Source organism: Ovis aries, chromosome 4 (assembly GCF_016772045.2).
Source record: "Ovis aries strain OAR_USU_Benz2616 breed Rambouillet chromosome 4, ARS-UI_Ramb_v3.0, whole genome shotgun sequence".
In the NCBI taxonomy this organism is placed as follows: Eukaryota; Metazoa; Chordata; class Mammalia; order Artiodactyla; family Bovidae; genus Ovis; species Ovis aries.
The window spans coordinates 88,181,621-88,200,436 of NC_056057.1; the positions used below are offsets into that span (position 1 = coordinate 88,181,621).

At 41.1% G+C, this 18,816-nt stretch overlaps 1 protein-coding gene across 5 annotated transcripts in view; it reads right to left on the reverse strand.

Moving 5' to 3' along the window:
• Nucleotides 1-18,134, reverse strand: part of AASS (aminoadipate-semialdehyde synthase) — an 86,214-nt gene extending 68,080 nt beyond the window's left edge. For 2 of the 5 annotated variants that reach the window (XR_006059665.2, XM_012177031.5), the window contains exons 1-4: nucleotides 18,059-18,134; nucleotides 10,494-10,718; nucleotides 6,058-6,234; nucleotides 2,781-2,865 (exon numbers count right to left, since the gene is read on the reverse strand). Coding sequence is in view for 3 of the 5 variants with exons in the window: in XM_012177031.5 (XP_012032421.3) it covers nucleotides 2,781-2,865; nucleotides 6,058-6,234; nucleotides 10,494-10,703 (472 nt within the window). In the remaining 2 variants the exon portion in view is untranslated. Of the gene's footprint in view, nucleotides 1-2,780; nucleotides 2,866-6,057; nucleotides 6,235-10,493; nucleotides 10,719-12,390; nucleotides 12,683-17,796 lie in introns of those variants that run through there. The other 3 variants (XR_009600432.1, XM_060414814.1, XM_042248751.2) reach the window with 2 other exon arrangements.
• Between the last annotated feature and the right edge of the window lie 682 nt (nucleotides 18,135-18,816).

Here is an 18,816-nt window from a genome sequence, read left to right on the forward strand (position 1 = left end):
GCAGACCTTGAATTACTTGTCAGAGGCATTTGGCAATGTGTACTTAGTCACTCAGTTGTGTCTGATTCTTTGTGACCCCATAGACTGTACCCAGCCAGGCTCCTCTGTCCATGGGGATTCTCCAGGCCAGAATACTACAGTGGGTAGCCTTTCCCTTCTCCAGGGGATCTTCCCAACCCAGGGATCGAACCCAGGTCTCTCGCATTGCAGGCAGATTCTTTACAGTCTGAGCCACCAGGGAAGCCCAAGAATACTGGAGTATGTAGACTATCCCTTCTCCAGGGGAACTTCCAGACCGAGGAATCATACTGGGGTCTCTTGCACTGCAGGCAGATTATAGAGCTTCTTTTTGTTGGAACTCTCTTCCCTCAGCGTGCCTGGCTTAAACACACCATCACCCTAAATTTCTGCATGCTCCTCTTTGCATCCCTATTCTTTGTGTATTAGTGTCCCCTGCCCCTTGCTTAACACTGTCACCCCCAGGATTCTGTTCCAGGCTCTCTTCTCTTCAATCTCTACATTTTTATTTTCCTTAGCTCAACTCATTCATTCCTAAATTTCAGGTATTCTCTGTATGCTGATGACTACAAGTCTGTATCTCTAACACTGATATTTTATTTCAAGACCCAGTCAACTACCTCATGGATTTCTCATTTTGGATGTCCTTCAAAATAGCAAAAACTTAGTATGCCCGTAGTGAGGATCTCAGCATCCATTCTCCCCTTCTTCTTTCTCGGAAGAGAACTTTCCCTCTCCATATCCCTGACAAATTTTCTTTGATCTTTTTTCTGATGTTTACTTTTAAGGAATAATTTATATGCTATAGATCACACCGATTTAAAGTCTAAACTTTGTTAACTGTTAACAAATGTACACACCCATATTCCCAACAACATAATTAAGATACAAGCTACTCCCATCACCCCAGTCAATCCTCCCCAAGCTTTGGTTCTGAACAACTGATTCTATTTCTGTCTGCGTAGCATAGTTTCTTCTATAGTTGCACACAAATGAAATTTTAAATATTTATTATTCTGTTGTCCGTCTACTCTTACTCAGAATAATGCTTTTGAGATTCAGGCATACTTTGTGTGTATAAGAAGTTTGCTTCTTTTTATTGCTGAGGAGTGTTCCATTCTATGAACTATACTGCAATTTATTTATCCATTCCTCTGCTGATTGCCTGGGCTATTACGAATGAAGCTACTATAATAATTCTTTACAAATAATAATTTGCTTCTCTTGACAAATGCCTATAATTTATTTTGTACATTGAGATTCAAGAATTTTATTTCTTCGTGAGTTTTGTCTTGCACAATTTGCCTATTTTGTCAACATTGTTGTATTTATTGGCCTATCCATAATATTCCCTTATCCTTTTAAAATTTGTGACGTATATAGTGATAATTCCTGTTGTATTCCTAATATTGCTTTTTTAAAATGTGACTTCTCTGTCTCTTTTCTTAAAAATTAATCTAACTGGAAGTTTATAAAATTTACTGATTTTTTTTAAAATAACCAGCTTTAAAATTTTTGCTTTCTTCTTTTCTAATAAAAGCATTAAATGCTATAAATTTCCTTCTAAAAAGCACTTTACCTTTATTCAACAAATTTTTGCATGCTACTTTAATTCTTCATTCAATTAAAAATATTTCCTAATTTTTCCTGTGGGAGGTCTTCTGCACTCATGGATTATTTTATAAAACATTGTTTATCTTCCAAATATTGGAAATTTTCTAGATATCTTTGTACTATAATACCAAAGTCGATTTTATTATAGTCAGAGCACATACTCTATGGTTTTTAAACTTTTTAATTCATTGAGGATTGTTTTGTGACCCAGCACATGGCCCATCTAGGTGGATGTTCCACATGACCTGAAAGGAATGTTTATTCTGTTCTGCGAGTTGCTAGGTAGAATGCTGGGTGCGCAAGAGCTGTCACTGATGTCATGGTGGTTGACAGTGCTTTGTGTTCTATACCTTACAAATTTTCTGTCTACTTATTCTGACAATCACAGACCTTCAAGTAGTCTAATCTGATACAAAGTTATAACATGCAGTGTTTCTCAACTAAAGACGGTTCCAAGTACTAGCTGGGACAAAAATCAAGTGTTAATTTTCCCCAAATTCCACCTCGTATCCTTGTAGACTGCTCCTCCATGGGTTCCTGTCTCCACATCTACTGCTGCTGCTGCTAAGTCGCTTCAGTCGTGTCCGACTCTGTGCGACCCCATAGACAGCAGCCCACCAGGCTCCGCCGTCCCTGGGATTCTCCAGGCAAGAACACTGGAGTGGGTTGCCATTTCCTTCTCCAATGCATCAGAGTGAAAAGTGAAAGTGAAGCCGCTCAGTTGTGTCCAACTTGTTGCGACCCCATGAACTGCAGCCCACCAGGCTCCTCCGTCCATGGGATTTTCCAGGCAAGAGTACTGGAGTGGGGTGCCATTGTCTTCTCCGATCTCCACATCTTACCTCTCCCATTTCACCCTTTCTTTCATTTTTCAAATTTCTCATCCCAAACTGACCTCTCTTTCCAGCTCCCAAACAGAAGAATTCCAAGCCTATCCATAGCTGTTGTCCTTCTCTCTGTTCCTTTTCTTTATCTCTGTAATAAATGTAGTGTCTCATTTTATTCCCCTGATATTCATCATCCTTACTCACACCCACCATGTTTATTTTTATTGGTGGAAATGAACACTCCCATCCCCTTGCCACAGAAAAAACACAGTTACTTTCCAGGCAAATTTACAGGCAAATGTAACAGCCTTGGATACCTACCTGCCACACCTGCCCACTGTCCAAATGCCACCACCCGTATTCCTCTATGATCCACCATTTTCTCATAATCAATAAGTCGGATTTCCTGAAGAAATGATAAAAAAATTTCTAAATCATCCAGCTTAATTTCAATGGGTAGAACACATATATGAGCAAGTGAAAATTTCACACTTTTCCCTCTTATAAAATATATCTTGACTTGCTAACAGAAGTTACCATGAGGTACACCATGAAATATTTAGAAAATGCTGGGTCACAAACCAAGGATAGGTTTGTGATGAGAAACAAAAGAATGCTCCTAGCAGGATGCTAATGCCCCTTGACGGCAGGCAATAAAATAATAAAGGTATGATATCTTTGAACTTTTAGCCCAGCACTATCAACCAACATTTCTACATAATGCCCCACTCATCCTCACATTCTTCCCTGTAGTCTCAAAAATAAGTCCTTCCTGAGACTAATCCCTGTGAGCTAGATACCAACTTTTTTCTATGTCTTCCAACACCACTCTAGAACTTATTCTCATTCTTGCGTTCTCTCTCTTTACTGTGTTCCTTCCCTTCAGCCATTCTAAATATTCCCAAGTCTCCCTTCTACCTTAAAAATGACAACAAAACACCCTCTCAAGTCCATACACACAAATCTATCTCATTCTCTCTCTTCCTCTCTCTCTTCTTCTCTCTCTTTCTGACTCTCTTAGTATCTCTTTCTCTTTCTCTGTTTTCTCTCTCCAGGCTCTCACAAGCAAGCTTTATTTAAAAAATAAAACAAGCTGCTTGTTTTTCACTTCCTCATTTTCTCGAAAATCATGTCCTTCCCCTTTCCTTCCCTTCCAAGGAAAGGGGATCTTCCCTTTCTCTTGGAAATCCTCTATTAATTCATGCTTAAAAGCTACTAATACATTGTAATTATAGAATGTCTTAAATAATCTATTTATTTCCTCAAAGGTAATATAATTTTTAACATGTCCATGTATTTAAGAATATTTAATATTCATCCAACTCCAAGTAATTTGTTACAAAAATGTTGCCCAAAAGCAGCCCTGCTGGGTCTGTTTTTATTAAATTTCTTGAAATGAACAAAAGTTCATACAACTCCCCAAAAAAAGTTTCTGAAGTACTTTTTGAGGAGTTTATCTGCTTAACGTGAAACCTTCTTATTATTTTCATTAATTAGTTTTTGAATTTGTTTTTTTGAAACACTGCAAATTATCTGTAGTCTCTGTTTAGCGAATTTGAAAATAGTAAGAATGTATTATGGATGCCTACATAAAATACATTTTTCTCCATCTAGTCAAGGCTATGGTTTTTCCTGTGGTCATGTATGGATGTGAGAGTTGGACAGTGAAGAAGGCTGAGCACCGAAGAACTGATGCTTTTGAACTGTGGTGTTGGAGAAGACTCTTGAGAGTCCCTTGGACTGCCAGGAGATCCAACCACTCCATTCTAAAGGAGATCAGCCCTCGGATTCCTTTGGAAGGGATGATGCTAGAGCTGAAGCTCCAGTACTTTGGCCACCTCATGCGAAGAGTTGACTCATTGGAAAAGACTCTGATGCTGGGAGGGATTGGGGCAGGAGGAGAAGGGGATGACAGAGGATGAGATGGCTGGATGGCATCACGGACTCGATGGTCGTGAGTCTGAGTGAACTCTGGGAGATGGTGATGGACAGGGAGGCCTGGCGTGCTGCGATTCATGGGGTTGCAAAGAGTTGGACACGACTGAGCGACTGAACTGAACTGAACTGAACTACTGCTTTTACTGTTCATGAAATTCTCCTGTCCTCTGCCTATTGTCAAATGCTAGTCTAGTTTCTACCGGTCTAATATCTTGACTCCAGGACTTAGACCTTGGACTTCTCCATCCGCATTTACTCCCTACCCTCATCCAATCTCATGGCTTTAGATACCTTCTGGTCTCTGACAACTGTGTATCAGGACGAGCTGGCTTCCTGAATTACAGATTCACAGTCAATGGCCCACTCAGCTTCTCCCCTTCAATGTCTAATGGACAAATTAAACTCAACAGGCCCTAAACCCAACTCTCTATCCTTTTAAACAAGCCTGTTCCTCTGGCAGTGGCATCATCTCAATCTAAGGCAACTCCTTTAAGTTACTGAAACCAAAATCCCGTAAGAGTCAGCTCTGACTCCTCTCTTTCTCTCACAGTCCACACTCACTTTATCAGTGATTCCTGTGGGCTCAGACCTCTAAAATATATGCAGGTTTTGTCCACGTGTCACACCTCTGCTTCTGCCACCTCCGTGCAAGCCACCATCATTGGCAGCCTAGCATCTGGACTAGTCCAGACTAACAGTCTTATTAATTTTGTTCTCCTCTCACTTCCAACTATTATTCACACAGCAGGCAAAAAAAGCATCTTAGAATATGGTTTTCTCTGATCCTCCACTCAAAAAGACTGTCAGGGCTTTGTATTACTATTCTCTTAGCTTAGCTGACTTTGCCCAGGTGGGTATGGCTTGATCCTTCATCTCCAAAGGTTTGCTCAGTTCCAACTTAGCGATGAGGCTCTCTCTAGCCATCCTATTTAAACTAGCATTCTCACCTCCCCTGGTGACCAGAACTCCTTTTTTTCTAATGTATCATATTTACCTCCATTACATATATCACCAAGCAATGTATGAGGTATCATTTATTTACCATCTGTCTCCTTCCACTCAAATATAAGCCCTGTTCATTGCAGTAATCAGTGTCAGACACAGTGTAGGCACTTGGTAAATACTTGCTGAGTGAATACTCTGTAATTTAAATAGATGCTAGTTTTTCCACAGTATTAATAATCTCAAAAAAGGGTTTTTTTCCCTTATGAATATGTAAAAATAGTCTCCAGTTCAGTTCTGGTACTACAGAGCAACCTCAGTCAATTTGCTTCACCTCTCTGGGCTCCATCTGAAAAATTAGGGTGGTGGGTTGTATGATCCCTAAGGTTCTTTTCAGCTCTAAAATTCTGCTCGGCCATATTTGACCGACTAACCTTATAAATTAATGATCATTTGGGACAAATGCTTCTATCATTAGAATACAAAAGGAATGAATATGTTTGATTCTTCTTTTTAAGACCCTGCCCCGCAGAGGAGCCCTAGGAGCAGCAGAACTACTCAAGCACTATCTTACAGATCGTCTTTCCTGTTGAGGTGAATAACATGATGTATTTCCTAGATGCTAAAAGAAAACTGAAACTCCTCTTGACCATTAAAGGCAAAAAAAAAAAAAAAAAAGTTTCGGTGTTAACATTTATGAATATTGCCCACTAAATACCTGTTTTAGGATCTCATCCAGCAAACCCATATTGGCCTCCTGAGCCTTTATTGTGTGGGAGAAGAATGCATAAGTCTTCTTGGGCATTAATTTTTCCTCTGGTGGTCTTTTAACTCCCAAAATTAGACAAGCTTCAGAAATATCCTCCTGGAGAATGCCACCAGCTTTGACATATTCCTGGGAATGTAATTTTGATTGAAAGTTATTCCCCTGATTTGTTGTATTCATATTTTCTTTACTAAATAAATTTAGCAGTTAAAGACACAAACTTTTGAAAGAATAAAACATAAGGAACAAATAATGGAAAAACTACTTCTAAAATTCTTACTTGCTGACTAAAGATGAATTTAACATGTTTGACTTTTGCAGCAAAAACAAAAATCAGAAAATTCAGCACACAATTTTATTTGAAAACAGTTAATAGCCACTAACACACTAGAACGTGTGATTTAAATATACTTGTAAAATATATTTTTTTCAACAATGCTGTGAAATATGAAATGCTAAATAGTAATTTATTGTTGTTATTGCTGTTTAGTCGCTAAATTGTGTCTGATTCTTTGCAATCCCACAGACAGGAGTCCGGCAGGCTCCTCTGTCTGCAGAATCTCCTAGGCAAGGATACTGGAGTGGGTTGCCATTTTCTTCTCCAGGGTATCCTCTTGATCCAGGGATTGAACCCATGTCTCCTGCATTGGCAGGTGGATTCTTTATCACTGAGCCACCAGGGAAGCCCAGTAATTTACTACTTGGGTATATTTTAAAAAGAAAGACATAAATCTGCAACATTTTCTTTTCTTTCTTTTTTGGGGGAGTGGGGTTCAATTAGTATTTACTATTGTCCTACTCTGTACAGTGAATTGTGATAGAGATGAGATAAAACCCAAAGAAAGACAGACAAGGTTCCTCCTGTAAAGGAGCTCACAAAGTATTGTAGAAAGAATCAGAGGCACAAGGTATTAGGTTGAATTCTGAAGAATAGTATGATTATTCTTACTTAATATGAATAATCATTACTTAATGATAATTAGTATGATTATTAATAATCTAAATGATATATTAATTTAACAGATATTGAGATAACTCCCAGGAGAGATGATGATGGAAATACAGAAATTTAAATTAATCTAAAAGGCTGAGTAGGATTTGGAGGAACAGAGATAGGAAATACAAGGTGGTAATACCAGTAAGAGGCATTGAAGAAACACATACAAATATGGAGATGGGAAAGTAAGGAGATGTTTAGGGCATAATAAGTGAATCAATTTAGAAAAGTAGACTGAATATTACCATTGTGAATATTAGCTTTATTAAATAAAAATTATCATTGATATTTATTAATAAATTACTGTATGCTTTGCTAAGCTCTTTGGGTGAATTATTTAATTCTCAAAACTCCCATGAAGTAGGTGCTATTATTATCCCCATTTTATCAATGAGAAACTCAAGTCTTACACATTAAACTGAGATTTCATAACTAGTACATACAGGTAACAAAGAATTATTTCAGATTTTTAAATAAAGGGGTAGCATGATCCCAGGGATGGGGGAGCCTGGTGAGCTGTCGTCTATGGGGTCGCACAGAGTCAGACACAACTGAAGTGACTTAGCAGCAGCATGATCCAGGCAGAATTTTTAAGGCACCAGAGGCGGCAGTTAAATAAAATGAAGATAAATCTAGTTAGGAATCTACCTGAAAGGAAAGCATAAATCTAGAGGAGAGACAGTAAAAGTAATAAACATGTTCATGTCTGGTTTCTCTGAAAACTATCTGCCCATTTATAGTAGACTGGTTAAATACATCACGATAAATCAGAGAGCGATAGTAACAGAGTAATTACTACATAGACATTGAATAGAACGAAGCTGATTTCTATGAACTGACATGGATAGATTTCCAGGATATGCCTTCAGTTCAGTTCAGTTCAGTCACTCAGTCATGTCCAATTCTTTGTGACCCCATGGACTGCAGCACACCAGGTTTCGCTGTCCATCACCATCTCCCAGAGTCTGCTCAAACTCCATCCATCAAGTCAGTGATGCCATCATACCACCTCATCCTCTGTCATCCCCTTCTCCTCCTGCCTTCAATCTTTCCCAGCGTTAGGGGATATGCCAAAGAACAAAGCAAGGTGTGAAAGAGTATATACAGTATACAAGGTTCTGCATAAGATTAAAAGGAAAATAAGAAAACACATAACACATATTTTTGTAAGAAGAAACAGGAATGATAGATCAGAAACTCATGAAAACAGTAGACTACAAGGTAGATGGGAATGTAGGGGATTAAGATAAGAGCAAGACTTCTCTGTGTTGCATCTTTTTATATGGTTTTAATCTTTAAATAGGCTTCCCTTGTGGCTCAGCTGCTAAAGAAACCCCCTGCAATGCGGAAGACCTAGATTCGATCCCTGGGTTGGGAAGATCCCCTGGAGAAGGGAAAGGCTACCCACTCCAGTACTCTGGCCTAGAGAATTCCATGGACTGTATAGCCCATGGGGTTGCAAAGAGTAGGACACGACTGAGCGACTTCCACTTTCACTAGGTGGCTCAGTGCTAAAGAATTCACCTGCAATGCAGGAGATGCGAGTTCAATCCCTGGGTGGGGAAGATCCCCTGGAGAAGGAAATGGCAACCCAATCTAGTATTCTTGCCTGGGAAATCCCATAGACAAAGGAGCTAGAGGGCTACAGTCCATGGGGTCCCAAAAAGTCAGATACGATTTAACAACTGAAAAACAGCAACATCTTTAATATGTATACATATTTAACTTATTTAAAAAATAAAACTAAATAAAAAAGGATTTAAAAGCAAATGTTAAAATTTAATAGAAACAAAAACAAATAAATCCAACTGGTTCAAACTGACATGTAACCACATAGAAAAACTAGTTCAGATATGTTTTGTACACAACACACTGAATATTCTTTGTGAGATGCAGTCTAAAGGCAAAAAAACATTCTTCTAAGAAACATTAAACTCCATTCAGTATCCTCTTACTGAGGACAGAAGATGAGATGGTTGGATGGCATCACTGACTCAATGGACACAAATTTGAGTTGGTGATGGACAGGGAAGCCTAGCATGCTGCAGTCCACAGGGTCACAAAGAGTCGAATATGACTGAACTGAACTGAATATTATATTCGTTTCAGATGTATACCAAAATTAGTTTCAGGTGTATACATTGCAAAAAGATCACCACAATAAGCCTGCTGCTACTGCTAAGTCACTTCAGTCATGTCCGACTCTGTGCGACCCCAGAGACGGCAACCCACCAGGCTCCCCCGTCCCTGGGATTCTCCAGGCAAGAACACTGGAGTGGGTTGCCATGCCATTTCCTTCTCCAGTGCATGAAAGTGAAAAGTCAAAGTGAAGTCGCTTAGCTGTGCCCAACTCTAGCGACCCCATGGACTGCAGCCCACCAGGCTCCTCCGTCCATGGGATTTTCCAGGCAAAAGTACTGGAGTGGGGTGCCATTAACAATAAACCTAGTACTGTTCTAGATTAAAAGAACTAAAGAAACATAATAATAAATTCAATGAACCTTATTTAAACCTTGCTTAAAATAAAAACCATAAAAGACATTAGGGACAATAGGGAATTTGAAATGGGTATGTGTGATGATCTTGTGGAATTATTAATTTCTTAGGTGTGAAAATGAAACGACAGTTATGGTTATGTAGGAAGACGATTTATTCCTAGGAAATACATACTGAAGCATTTAGAGATAAAGTGTCATTGTCTGCAACATATTTTCAAATGGCTCACAGAAGAAAAACCACGTGCGTGTCTCTAAAGTGAAAATAAAAGTTAAATCTGCGTCATAAGATTATGGTGAAGAATGAAGAGAATGATGAATGTGAGGTGACTGGCAAGGTTAGGACTCATGAACAAACTCTACATAGTAAAGCATTTCCTGGAGACATTGGTCTTCCCAGTCCTAAAACCAGGGTCACATATGAAAGAATGATGGGAAGGATGTCATCCCTAAACTGGAGAAAGCATGGAATGAGTGAAAACAGTACTTACTGGCTAAATTCTGGGCTCAAGAAAGTATTCTAACTAGAAGTCTCCTAACTATATAATCTCACTACAACCGAAGTAAAAATACTGTTGTGTTGTCCTTAAGTGACACTAGCAAACGTTTTGAGCTTCCCTAGTGGCTCAGATGGTTAAGAATCCGCCTGCAATACGGGAGACCTGGGTTTGACCCCTGCATTGGGAAGATCCCCTGGAGGAGGGCACGGCAACCCACTCCAGTATTCTTGCCTGGAGAATCCCCATGGACAGAGGAGCCTGATGGGTCGCAGAGTTGGACACAACTGAGTGACTAAGCACAGCACAGCTAACATTTTAGGTTCACTCAGATGCTCTGTAATTTTCACACGTACAGTCATTTCACTTTCACATATCTTTACAAATTGGAAATATTACCTTATCGTGAATGGCTCGCCGATTGGAAGGCTGTATTAAGACCTTGTATCCCAGGTTGGTGATCCCTTTGACGTGCCGGGGAGCCAGAGGAGCCCGCCTTTCCCAGGCATTCACATCCTCCCGCCTCAAGGCCATCACCGCCTTGTGGTGAAGCCCTCTGGAGAGGCTGGGGCTCAGCCTGCCCAGTTTGGTTCTGGACACTCGCAGCATCTTGAAACCTGATGACTGTAAAGACATTATAAGAGCAGGACAATGAAAGGCAGGAGGGCTCACAGGTCAGTTCTGGTCTCCTGAGAAATCTGTTGTAAAATCTAACCAACCCAGGTGGTAACAGATTCAAGGTGAGGAAGGGAGAGGGAAAACCTGGATGACATTGCAGTGTTCCTTTACCCAACCAAAACTGAACTTTCACAAACAAAGGTAAATCCAAAATTAAAAAACAAAAAGTTCCAAGCACTGGCAGGACACTAATCAATATTCGCTGTGTCAAAATCGTGTTTTTAAAATATATGCTTTATCAAACCATACATTCAGCACAAAGGTTTTAAGCAAGTTAATCTACAAATACAGGAAGATCATTTATACCAATTTTAATGATGAAAACTTTAGAATCCTTTCATAATGTTCAAGATCCTTGACAATCCAGCTCCAACCTCTTTCCAGTTTAATCTCTGATCATTTCCTAACCTAGTTCTACTCAGTGTGTTTTACAGCCTGTTGTCAGTCACTGAGCTGCTTTTTACTGGTCCAGGATGAGATGTGTACAGAAATAGAAAGTAGGCACTTAGAAATCTTTATATGACAGGATCATTTTTTCTAGTAATTCATTGGTATTGAATTTTATAAAAGCATTGGTCCTGGCAGATTGGAAAACAAGACAAACATGTTTTCACCATAGGTGTTAGAAGCTGGAAAGCATACCCCTAAACCCCTGCCCCACCCGACACCCCTCAGCTTCACTTCGCTGACCCTGTTGTTGCTTTTCGCCTTTCCAACCTGTCCTCTACCCTACCACCCCTCCCTGCTATTACATTAAACGCAGACCTTAATCAGTTCTCAGACTGCTGTCCCAGATTATATAACTCTATTCATTTGTTCAATTAAGAAATATTTACAAGAGGCTTACTATGTGTCAGCACAGAGTAAATTGTACAAAAAATTTTAAAGCATAAATACTAAACAGTTTTCAAATGGGAACATAAACTTAGTAGTCAGAGGTTATTTCAGATCATTTGGATGCTAAACCTCGCTTTTCTATGTTTAAGGTTGGCATCAAAATATAGATACTAAATGATCTTACATCTTCTAGAAATTCCCTAGCATTTAGCAAAATTCTTATAGAACACATTTCTGTTACATCAGACTGCAATCTCTAAATCAGACCCACCTTAAAGAGAGGGAAGCTTTGTCCAAACAATGGAACATACAAGTACATTTCCTATAGGCGAACTACTTATCACCCTAGATAGAAAATGTGTAGGATAACTCACAATGCAGAGTGAAAGAATAAAGCAAACAGCAAGGAGTCCAGCTAAGAAGGCTTTAGAAGAAGGGCAGGGAGAGAAAACACAGCACACAGCAAGTAAACAGTCTGATCATGAGGAGTTCAGGCTAACTTTTACTCAGGCCAAATACAGATAATCGACATTTCAAGTAAGACTGTTACATACTCTATCTAAGGCTTTGATTTATATATATATATAGCTTTGTTTTTAAACAGACTATGTTAACTCCAAGCCATTTATTCTCCCTCAAGCCAAAGGAAAATCTGCAGTATTTCATAGAACTTGCAACCATATGTTTACGACTGAAATCAGTTCCAAAGACAAGTGATTTTTCTCAACATACTGACAAGCCCACAGTCTCATCTTCCCAGCAGCGGTTATATCTCACATACCATGGGTGACCAAATGATCCTAATCTTCTATAATTAGTAGCAGTTCTTGGCACAAAGATTCAGAAACCTATCCAAGTAATGCAGTCTCTCTCCTCAGTCCAGGTTTGATTTAAAACCACAGCTTCCCCTTTCTCAGAAGCACTCTTCTGCCTTTTCCTCTTCCTCCATACCTCCTTTGTTTGGAGTCGGGGGTATGGTGTGGGAGGAGAGACACAGACATATATACTCACGTAATATACACATACGTGTTGGCAGAAGCAGACTTTCCTGGGGAAGAGGACACGAAAGTAACAGAGGCTGACCTTCTCTGTTTTATTTAGGAAACTACTTTCACTTTCACTTTTTGTAGGGAATCCCAATTCTCAACACTTTGTTTTCAAAGAAACAGAACAATAGTTACCACTGATTTAACATTATATGTCAAGCACTATGCTGAGCACTTTATAGACAGTATTTCATTTCCTCCTTGTGGCAATCTAATTAAGCAGATACTATTATTCTCATCATTTTACAGATGAAGCAACTGAAGTGAAATCCGACTAGCGTGGTTGCTTTTAAGCCAGAGAAGAATCCCTAGGTTAACAGTTAACACTAGGGATTCTTCTTTGCCAAAGCCTGCAAATCCACACCTCTTATATCTGACACGTTACTCTTGCCAGCTCAATTCAGAAAGAAATCAGATCCATATGGTATTGGCTATATGACCAGTTCTCCCCCAGCATGGGGTGCCTCCATCAACCCCTTTCCTACATGTCACCAAAAATCCATCCTGAGCCTCGGCCAAGGTAAATTTTAAATTTCTGGATGCTTAGCAAGGAGACGATTATAGAGAGTCTGATTATATCAGTAACTGCTTGAGCCTTGAACCTTGCTCTCAAGTATAGAACTTTCTGGGACTATCATTCATTCATTCTCAGGTCATCAAGAAATATATAACAGTGAGACTTTCTGAATTGCTCCAAGATAGAATATGCACAGAGTCGGACATGACTGAGCAACTGAACTGAACTGAGGGTATTATGACTCATTAGAAAAGACCCTGATGCTGGGAAAGATTGAAGGCAGGAGGAAAAGGGGTCAACAGAGGATGAGATGGTTGGATGGCATCACTGACTTTATGGACATGAGTTTGAGCAAACTCTGAGAGATAGTGAAGGACAGGGAAGCCTGGCGTGCTGCTGTCCATGGGGTCGCAAAGAGTCGGACAGGACTGAGCAACTCAACAATAAAACACAAAACAGAGTTAGGCTTGGCCCCTTCTAATTTCTGTTGCTTTCATTGGGATATGTAAAAAGGATTACACATTCAAATAAAGAAAATTTAAGGCCATGTCATCTGTCTCTAGCCCCCAATCAGAAATGTGCTCTTTGTCCATATATTTTAGATCTTTGAAATAATTCCACTAGAATACAATCCAGTGACTCACACTAAAACCACCAAATCACAGGGAGAGATTTCTCAATGTCAAGTTGTTTGCATATAATCAGGCACACATTTTGGCTAAATTTAGAGTGACTAAGGATGGAGTAGCCTTCAGTTGACTAAAATAAATAAAGGGTGAGAAATGCAAATGATTTATACCCTCACTTCCAGTTTATTCAAAACATGCAAGTGTATTTAAAAAGCCACGATGGGACTTCCCTGGTGGTTCATTGGCTAAGACTCCAAGCTCCTACGGCAGGGGGCCCAGGTCTAACCCCTGGTCAGGGAACTAGACCCCACATGCCACAACTAGAGATCCCACATACCGCAAAGAAGATGGGAGATCCCGTGTGCTGCAACTAAGACCTGGCACAGCCAAATATATAAATATATTTTTTAAAGCCGTAGTTTCCCAGGAAGCCTTGATATAATAAAGGCAAGCAACTGCATGACCATGAGTCTTCGCCCACACTACATATTTGGCATCCAGACCGTAATAATCCTGAAGAGGTTCATAAGAGTTCCAAGTTAACAGAATACCTAGTGATAGCCTAGAACTCCTCCAAGTACCTCCCAACCCCAAGGCTTGTTAGAACAAGGCTTGAACATGAACATGAACGAGGCTTGAACGAGGCATGAACATGAGCCTTGAACAACACTGTCCTCCATACTTCTATTTCCTGTTGCATAGCTATATTCTTTTAATGTTAAAATAGTTACAAAGTGAAAGTGAAAGTCAAGTCTCTCAGTCTGTAGGACTCTTTGGGACCCCATGGAATATAGCCTGCAGGCTCCTCCATTCATCCAGGGGATTTTTCAGGCAAGAGTGCTGGAGTGGGTTGCCATTTCCTTCTCCAGGGGGATCTTCCCGATCCAGGGATTGAACCCAGCTCTCCCACATTGTAGGCAGACGCCACCAGGGAAGCCCATCAGCTACTCAAAGTCATCCAAAGATAATACCACCTACCAGTCTCCCAGTCTCTAGCCTACAAATGTAGCTTCACTGAGATGGAATGCAAAGTTAGTTCTGAATTGGAGTCTTATCCACAATGTTTATTTGCTTAATTTGTCCCTTTGTTAAACTCTATAAATGCTTTGAAGAAATGAATTGTTTTCCTCATCTCTATATTTCCAGTGACTTCCCTACAGGAGAACTTAAATATTTGGTGAAAGGATGAATAAATAAATGAGCAGATTTAAATGAATGTCATAAAGACCAGTGAAGCAAACAAAATAAACTTATGAATAAGAACAGGGATTCGTATTTACCACTGGCCCAACAAGGCTCAAGAAAGATCTAATCTCTTGTCAAGATCTCATAGATCAATGAATATTATGAAATACAAATAAAAATGGTATTAAAATCCAAATCTGGTTGCTGAGACATATAACTGGATATGGGACTCCTTCCTTGACTTCAATTTCATAATTCAAGCTGGAATATAATGCTAACATCCTTTTCAGCTTTAATATGCTGATTCTATTAAGTATAGTATATAGAGGATGAGATGGTTAAATGGCATCACTGATTCAGCGCACATGAATTTGAGCAAACTCCCAGAGACAGTAAAGGACAGTCCATGGGGTCACAAAGAGTCGGACACGACTTAGCAGCTGAACAACAACATTAAGTATAGTGACTGGACACTGTGGATCACAAAGGCATTCAAATTTTAGAACATAAAGAGGCACTCTGACTCATGAAGATCCAGCCAAAGTATACAAACAGGGAAACAAAATACCAAAAGCACTGTGGAGAAAGACAGGATATTCACCTAAGTTACCTGCATTAACTGCAGTGACCAGGAGCCAAATATAGGAGGGTGATACCTCACAAAAAATTCTGACTACTCTCCTCCATAAATGGCCTGGGTTCCTCAGCTTCCCACTTACTCAAAGACCTTGGTGAGTAACTTAATCTGTCTGTACTTCACCTGCAAAATGGGATTTATACCTACCTCATAGGGTTATTGAGAAGTTTACTTGCACTAATAGTCATAAAGTGCTGAGCACTGCCTTACATGTCATAAACACTCAGTAAATGCTAAGCAAAAGGCTGCAAGGCTGCCCTCTCCTCAAAGGTAAACACAGCCATCCATCACCCCTGACAGTGGAACATCACTTTCCCTTCTTCTGGGTCACATTGTGGGGAGGCCTTCATAATGACTCCATGTTCATCCCTTCCTCTTCTTACTTTTTTAGGAAAAAAATTTAAAAAGCCCAGTAAGCCTTCTCTTTACCTTCACCCTTCAGGCATGAGGGTTCAAGATAATAAGTTATCATTTTAATACTATTTTTCATCAAATTTAAATTACTTTTTTTCCCCACATTTTAGCATCCTTGAAAGGAGGATACATCTTATAATCTCGACTGTATCTTAATTCTATGAATATGGTAATAACATTGTTGGTTACTTTCCATTCCAGATATACAGCATTTCTGTGATTCCATAAATTCCATAGAATTTTTTGTGGCCTCATCACAGAGACTTGTCACTGTTTGTAGTGTTATCTCTATGAGAAAATTAATACAAGAATATTTGGAAAAAATGAAAATTTTGTGTTAAATGGGATTGGTTACCCACCAAAGATCATTTCCAAAATCCTGCTAATGCTTAGAGGACTGGTTACTTATGGTATAAATTTTCAATTACAAATAAATCAGAGTTCTGATGATGCTGTCACCAAAAAACAAGCGAGGCTGATAACAAATAGGATTTTCTGGAGAGTGGGAAAGTCACTTGGGGACACTGACTTAAACCTTTGTCCTCCTAGCTCATTTTGCAGAAGGGCCACCAGGTTACACAGCTAGAACGTCCTGTGGCCGTAAGTTCACTCCTCTTTATAGCAAAAAAGGGGGAGAGGGAGTGAGAGGAGTTCACAACACACATAAATATATAGAAGCAGCCCACACCAAGTGTCACGGTTGGTTTTTGTTGTCGTTGTTGTTGTTGTTGTTGTTTCAATATAGAGTTTATGAAAGCCATATGTCAAAGTCGATGAGAGTTCACTCGTGTGCACAGCTAGGTCGCCCTAATCAATTACATTTTCACAGCCGAATAACTGACGACCCACAACATAAAAAATGCTCGTCTTCGTTCGAGTTACTAAACACACTCTCTCCCTCTTCCCACGCCACAAGCCACTTCCACTCTCCTAAAATCAGTACCTGGAAAGCATATTGCTTCCAGAAGTACCCAGGGCATTTAGCCCCATTGAGTTAAACAGGGTATTTAACTGCTTCTAACCGCGCCGCCTCCGCGGCCGAACTCTCCAACTGGCCCGCACAGTGCCTGCGGGGTCTCGGAAATTCAGGAGACGCTGATATCCAAACACTCAACTTTCGCACTTTTCCTGTCTGTCAGAAGATGGAAGAGCCTCGTGGACTGCAGTCCATGGGGTCGCACAGAGTCGGACGCGACTGAGCGACTTCACTTTCACTTTTCACTTTCCTGTACTGAAGAAGGAAATGGCAACCCACTCCAGTGTTCTTGCCTGGAGAATCCCAGCGACGGGGGAGCCTGGTGGACTGCCGTCTATGGGGTCGCACAGAGTTGGACACGACTGAAGCGACTTAGCAGCAGCAGCAGCAGAGGATGGAGGGGGATGGCCCGCATCCCAGAGAAAGGTCAGGCACACACGGCCAGTGTGAATAAGTTTGTGATGCGAATTTGTTTAAGCAGGCCAGGGGCTGAAAAGGTCAACCAGTAACTGCGCCGAAAGCAAGCTTGGGGGTGCGAGCGTGCTGGGCCGGAGGGGCGGTGCCCGCCGCCATCCGTCAGCCACCCGCCGCAGCCGCCTATCTAAATAAGCACACAGTCCAAGAATTAACAGAGGCTTTGTTCTACAACTTCAATACCAATTCTTTACTCCCCAGCAACCGCCCCCCACCTCAGCCCTAGCCAAAAAAGAAATCCACATTGCCATCCCTTCTCCTGCCTATACAGCAATTCCGGGGCTGCGCCCACTGCCCCCGACTTCCCACCCCTCGTCCGCAGGGAAACGCTCGGAGGGAGGCCTGGGGAGGAGGCCCGAACGCTCTTCACGCTCTTCCCCACTCTTGTCCCGGCAACGGCCGGCGTCCGCGGAGCTCCGGGTCCCCAGCGCCGCAGGGAGGACTAGGCAGAACACTGGCCCGCACCTCCCGGCGGATAGGCGGAGCCCCGCCAGCAGTCTCCAAACTCATCTCACAGGCTGAGCCCACTGCCCATCAGCTCAGCTCCTCCTGGCACCCCACCCGCCCTCACCTCGTTCGGTCCCCGCCGCCTTTGAGCTCCCGGGCCCGGGGAGGGGAGGCTCCAAATTCCCAGCCGAAATTGGGATGCAGGCGGTGAGGAGGAGGTGTTTGCTCAACTTCTCAGGACGTCATGACTCCTCCTCCGCAGCCAATCAGCGCCCTCCCTGAGGGAACAACCTTCTTCTCCGCCAATCGGCGGCGCTGCCAGGTACTAGGTCATACCCGGCCCCAGCTCCACCCCGAAAATCTTTCTGCCTTTTTAGATCTCTGACCTACGGCCGTAGCCGGGGACCTCACGTCCTTCCAGGATGGTTATTGACCAAGTTTGTAACTGTTTGCAGCAGGGGACAGGCGGAGATGGTGAAGGAAGTAGTCCGAACATTACACGTTCAACAGATGGCTGTATCTCCTGGGGGTTGAGGGGGAAAGTTTCAAACTCATGTATATCACGCTCATTAGCAATATGCACTTCTCAAAACATTTTCACAGCCTCACAACAAAACTGTGAAGCCTGATGACCGTTCTTAGAGCAGTTTTAGAGTCTAGCAAACGGAGACTGAGAAATTAAGTATTGTGTGTACACATCCAATGAATATTAATTTTATTAATGAATTTAATAATTTCACATTGAACTTTATTCTTATAAATAGTGTGTAGGCCCAGAGGTTTTTTGCTCAAATCAATGAGATGATCAGAGTTGTGTGCTTAAGGGAATATGGTCTAGGTAGTATAGAGAAGGGATCTGAGTAAAAATAATAGTAAAAACTT